Raw genomic sequence first — 6,075 nt, 5'->3', positions numbered from 1 at the left:
CGCTCTGACTAAATTACCTGTGCATAAATTGCACAATCAAGAGTTCTTCAAATATGACCAATGGAACAGCGCAAGGACACGATCACAGGTAAAGAAGATGGATAGAAAGAGCGCCTACTGCCAACTCAGTTTATTGCAGAAAACACCTTTTACACCGCCACTGTACATCAGATAAAACATTGCAAAAAAACAATAATAAATATACAATGTTGCGACAAAAAAAAAAAAAAAACACGTGTAAAGGAAATGCATATTGCGACCAAAACAAGGCACCAAAAGCCGAATCGTAATGAAAAGGCTAATTGTCAGCAACTGGACACGATCGTCAAAACCAGAACATGGTACTTAGTGGTATCGGCAAAAGCAGAGAGCGAGTTGAAAGGGAAATATTTGAGGCTTATTGTACACGGAAAGCTGGGCCCACGTGCATAAGCACATCAACGGTAAAACTCTGCGACCAGGAACTGGGTTTTGACGGTCACGTGTAGATACTGAGTGTCATTTTATTTTTTTTTTAAACCATGATCTGGATTTGATGATCATGTGCAGTTCCTCACGATAAGCCTTTTTATCGGGATACGTTTTTTTTTGTGCCTTGTTTTGGCTGCGATAACCACTTGATTTAACACTTCTCAGGCTTTTTTTTTCTTTTTGTCGCAACCTTCTATTGTTTTTTTGTTGTTGCAATGTTTTTTCTGACGTACACTGGCGTATATAAAAGGTTGCGTCTTCTGCAATAAACTCAGTTGGTAGTAGGGGTTTTTACTATCTCCTTTCTTTTCCCGTGATCGTGTCCTTCCACCGTTACATTGGTCTGTTTGAACCAACTAGCCCTACAGCAAGTACTTCTTCAATTGTCACTATGGGAAGGCTGCGACCCTTATTTTCAGGCATAATTTATACACCCTTGAAAAAAGCCAATGATACTAAACGCATCTTTCGACAAATTAGTACCACTGTACGAAGAAGGAAATGGCAGCACTCATTAAATACCATCTAATGAGAGATCAGCGTCAACTTTATTAGGAGCTTCGTCTTCTCGATAAAAAAAAATCTCTGAATCAGTCATTGTCAGATAAAAGCCACTTCAAATTCTGCATTGTCATTCATTCGTAACGATAGTGTCTTGCCGGTTATGTTCATCACTAGCGAACGCCTAGAAGTTGTACCACCCTCGGTATCGGGGCTTCTGGAGTCCGATGAAGGTCGACATGCAGCATTGGACGCAGTATTCGCCTGTGAGCATGACGAATGGGGACGCCCTGCGGACATTGCGTTTCGAGCCTTGGCTTCTTCTTGTGTTCCTGAGCCAAGTAATGCGAACTTGTCCTCTACCTTTGGGTCCTCGGAAATGAACGTGCAGACCCTGCAGCAAGGGGAGAGTGCGCTGCAATCTTTCAGCGCATGCCACCACGTTCGGCTTATCTACTTCCAGCTCGGACAAAAGGCAGAGAAACTGCAAGCTTCTCAACTTCGACAGCTGCGTCCACAGGTCGCCTCCAGCTATGGGCAGCTCCGAGTCCTCTATGGTCAGCTTGGAGAGGTTGGGATTGTCACACAACCGCCCTTCGGACAGCATGCGCTCGACTTTCTTTGTGCCCACTCCGGAAACACGCAGCTCCGTGACATGGCACGACTGGAGGAAGCCGAAGGAATACAGGCCCGATATTTTGTACAGTGTTAAGGTCTTGAGGCCCGTCGCTCCAACTTCGCGAGCTAACCAGCGTGCCACAACTGGGGCCGACCGGCTGATGAACAAGGGCTCCATGCTGTGACAGGAAGAAGACGACGCGGCGTCATCGACGTGGTTTGAACGTATATCCAATTCGTCTAGCCAGGGGCAAGCGAAGCCTAAATGTTCCATCCAGTATCTCGATCTCAGAGCGCACGGAGCAACCGACAGAGCTCGCAAACGGTTAAGACCTGAGAGCTCAGCAATACCAGGGAAGGTAAGGCCCTGGGGAAAGTGGAAGGCGTTGAGGTTAAGTTCAGTTAACGCCTGGAAGTATCGGAAGAAGCAGACTAGGTCGTTCTTGAACTCTAGTGGGGCACAGGTCAATGGTGCATTACGAGGTGGATGACGATCAGCAGACTCGGGTCTTGAGACCACCGCCAGACGACGGACGTGGCTCCAACTCTCGTTTTCCGCTAGTTGCTTGAGACGGAGAGCGGCTGACGCGACAGGAACTGCCACAAGCATTTGGTTCCAAACTGACAGGCCGTCCACATTAAGAGGAGCACATAACAGGAGGCGCTCGGTGTCAATACCACTTAATGGGTGTAACGCCTGCAAGCAAAGTGTTATGTTCCCGCAGGTGGTGATCATCTCAACGATTAGATGAAGGCCTCTAGGAACACCCTTCAAATCTCGACACATTGTTTGGACGTTTTCGTCAGTGGTGTACGTGATTTCGCGCAGATTGTCTGGCGCACTTCTTGCTAAGAGTGCGCATCTTGACATTAACCGAGAGTGGACGCCGCAAACAGCGTGCATATGTATGCGCTTCATTGCGGGACATTGTCGCAGCAATGGAAGGACGAGCTCGAAATCAGAGTGCCAGGCGCTGCGCACTTCAATGTACATGTACCGCAGATTAAGCGGCCCAGCTTCCGAGTATTCACCGGATCTGGAAGAGGAGCGAGCTGGCTTGCGGCCAGGCGGTTCCATAGGGAACAGAGAGCACTCTAACCTCTTAAGTTTGCGGAGTTGGTGAGCGACGATCCGAAAGAGTTTCCGCGTGTCGAGACGGCAACCGACGCAGAGGAGCTCGCCCAACTGTTTGCACATTGCTATGCAAGTTAGCAGAACTTCCGGGTCGGCCAAGACGCAGTTGGTGAGGCATAGCACACGCACGTGATTACTTCGCCCAGTCTCTAGAGTATGTTTGAGTGCGCCCACAGCGTTGGTAGCGCCGCACCGGACTGTCGTCAAGGCATGGTCACTGTAGTTGATCGCCGCGAATTTTGGGCCGAGGTCGGCGATGGCAAGCCGTGACTGTGCGTCCATGTTCTGCAAGATGTGGATCCACACTCTACTGGGGAGGCGGCCGTAGTCCGGAGCCTCTGAAGTGCACTCCTCCTGAACGGTTCCGGCAGCCGATGTGGTGCTATCCAAGAATTCCATCTCAACGTTTGCATCCTGCATGCTTAGTGAATTGGCCACATGCGAAGGCGCTATCTTCAGGTTGAATGGGCGGTTCTTTCCGCAACATCTTGTTCATATTGGCTGTTATCGTCCAGATGTCAGGTGGTATGACTTCTGTGTCATCGCTCAAGATTGATTCTTTGTCAATTCCGCGCCGTCGCAGTGAGAACCGAGGTCATCGTTGTTACGTCGACGGCGGTGCGTGTCGAGTTTGAAAGAGGCGCTTATCTTTCGAAAACTCGTCACGCTGCAACAATATGCTGGTTATCATTTTGCGACACTTTTTTGCAATAGAACACATGATGTGCGCATGGGAAAAGATTGTTCATCCAAGAAATTAAAAAAAGGTGAGGCATATAGAAAGAGTGGTTATGAAAGCCATCATCAAGCTACATTTAGTTGAACTTGGCACAGCGAACACGTCAGAAAATGTTCAGAAATTCCGAGGAGTTCAGAAAAAAAATTGCAGTCTATTTTTCTTTGCGCAATTCCTTCTGCGAGGTACGCATTTCCCTACCTTTATCTAAACGGTTATTACCAAAGCACTTGAAATTAACAGTAAGTATAGAAAATTTGTTGCATACAAATGGAACTATAGAACTATAAGCTTACAGCAAGAACTACGTATTCCAGAACATTTTTGTTCGTTTTCGTCCGTGGATTCCCTCATTCAAAACCAATAAAGATACCAAAAAAAAACTTTGAGGGACACCTGACTCCGCCTTTACGGGTATGATGCAATAGCGATAATGGCTACCGTTTGCTAACTGCCGTTGCGGATCCTTGTTCACGTATATTGTCTTCGCCGCTCACCTGGGCCCGCTTGCACAAAACAATCTTAAGACTGTCTTAGCTAAGTCCAGACTTAACTGGAGTCTAAAGAATAGGCCGCTAGCATGGACGCTTAAGACTGGAGTCAAGACTGGGCTTCAGTCGTGACTTGAATAAGTCGCTTGTATGATTACGACTGTAGTGCTGTCTTTGTTAAAACACAAGGACGCCAGGTGTATAAGTAGAGAAATTAGGGAAATACAGGGATGCGCTGGCACTGTCCCTGCTGTAAGATGTACACATTCCGTCAATTTTGCGTTGTGTAAAATCCGTGCCATTGCTTTTTGCGGCTTAAGATTGTGTTACGAGGAAAAATGCCCCAAGTGGTTGCTGAGGCCGTTCTGGGAAGCCATTCTGGTGAACATGAACCCGAAGCGTTCGACGTTCGGAACACGAGCCGTCTTAAATAAGCTTGGTCTTTCTAAAGACACCATTTAAGTCTGTACTTAGCTCGGACTTTATCGTGCAAGCCGGCCCTGGTTTTCTAATCCCTCAAATTAGTCTCGTAAAATTTGTGTGGCACTTTGGACCACTAATGCGCGATAAGGCGAAAGGAAAATTCGCTGATTCGTGGTTTTACTGCATCTGCTTCTATAGGCTGTGTGGTATGGCGTTCGAGGAAACGCCAAATTAAATTGTATTTGATGGCAAATAAAAGATTTCATTTCAAGTGCTAAAGGCGCCACACGGACGCCTGAATCGGTATGACTAGATGGCGTAAGCTACCAGCCAACATATAAAGCTCCGCTTTAACTAAGCCATATGTGCGTGTCTGCGTGGCCTAGGGATAACGCGAATGCAAGTCTTGGCAGGCTGATATCGACCTTCCATGTGAAATGAGAGGCCCGAGTAGGCAGCGCCTGCCAAACGGTAGCGCCCTGTGATTAGTCAAAACCTCTATGACGTCATCTCCACCTCAGCCAATAAAGCGCCGCCAAAGCGTGACACTTGCTGACGACAACGATGAGCCATTAAAGGCTTCCGCCTAATAGTTCGCAGCAAATACTTGTGGCATGCGAGCGTGGTCTCGGCGCAAAAGAAGACGACAGACTCAGCGCCCTGCCAAGCACGCGCAGTTCGTCCTTTGTGGCAGCAGGACTGAATGCCGGCGGTTCGCTGTCCCGTTCCTGTCTGGCTCAGCGAGTCCTACCAAATTTATTTGTGAAGACCCGACAATGAGTGTCTGCGGTTCATCTCCACATACTCTCTATCACATAGTCTTATGTGAAAGGCCGCCCGACACAGATATAACGCGCCCCATTTAACCAAGCCGTGCGAACGTGCCTGTGTGACCCAGGTGGGGTGTTGATTACTCGCAGTGCGAAGGACCCGGAAAGCTGATTCTTATCTCACCCTCCCAATCTGCAATGAGAGGCCAGAGTTGGCAGCTCCTGTCACCTCGACCGTATCACGTGGTCACGTGACGTCACGCAACCCTACACCTAGTGCTCACCACCTGCCAGAGGCATACCCGTGATTTTTCGCTAGCAACGCCTGCAACGCCGACGCAGGATTTTCTGAGGAGCGAGAATGTTAACGCTCTCGTGTTAAAGTGGCCATAAAGATCAACGTCTCTGGAAAACGTATAAAAGGTGCCGAATATACGCCGTCATAACACCGCGCAATGCTTGTGCTCTTTCGTTTCCATTATGCGGGGCATAGTCACCCAAGCCGCTGGACCTGTTTTTAGGACGTCGTCTCCCCTTTGTGGTGGGAAACCCGCTTTGCTATACCGCATGAAACTTTTCGTGTAACGATTCTTGTAATTCTGCATGTTCGCCATACGGCTTATGTTGAAATTATGTAGGACATAGAGAGTTTGTATTTAATACTTGACACAGTCGACATTCACGCTAACTTCATACGTGATACAAAATATAGTTCAATCGTTTAGAAGCTGTAGAAAGGTTACGGAAATCAATCTAAACTCTTGGAAATCATTAGGACTTACGTATATTGGCCATAACACACGGTCTTGTTCGTCAAATGAATTCATAAACGCTGCTCGCGTGCGACGTTACAGTAGCGATAAGGCTTAGCGCCCCAATCCCTAGTGAGGTAGGCATAAAAGAAAACCTCGGACCGCAAATTTTGATTCG

General features: G+C 47.8%; 1 protein-coding gene across 1 annotated transcript; it reads right to left on the bottom strand.

The window, feature by feature from the left end:
• Window positions 1–638: 638 nt before the first annotated feature.
• LOC146201922 (uncharacterized) lies at window positions 639–3,179 on the bottom strand. The gene has a single exon (XM_084587851.1). The coding sequence runs from the start codon at window positions 3,143–3,145 to the stop codon at window positions 1,157–1,159; it is 1,989 nt and encodes a 662-aa protein (XP_084443977.1). The 5' UTR covers window positions 3,146–3,179; the 3' UTR covers window positions 639–1,156.
• Between the last annotated feature and the right edge of the window lie 2,896 nt (window positions 3,180–6,075).

The sequence above is a fragment of the Amblyomma maculatum genome, chromosome 1, assembly GCF_055883805.1.
Source record: "Amblyomma maculatum isolate TAMU_Amacu chromosome 1, ASM5588380v1, whole genome shotgun sequence".
NCBI lineage: Eukaryota > Metazoa > Arthropoda > Arachnida > Ixodida > Ixodidae > Amblyomma > Amblyomma maculatum.
This window is presented reverse-complemented; position numbering and strand designations above follow the sequence as displayed.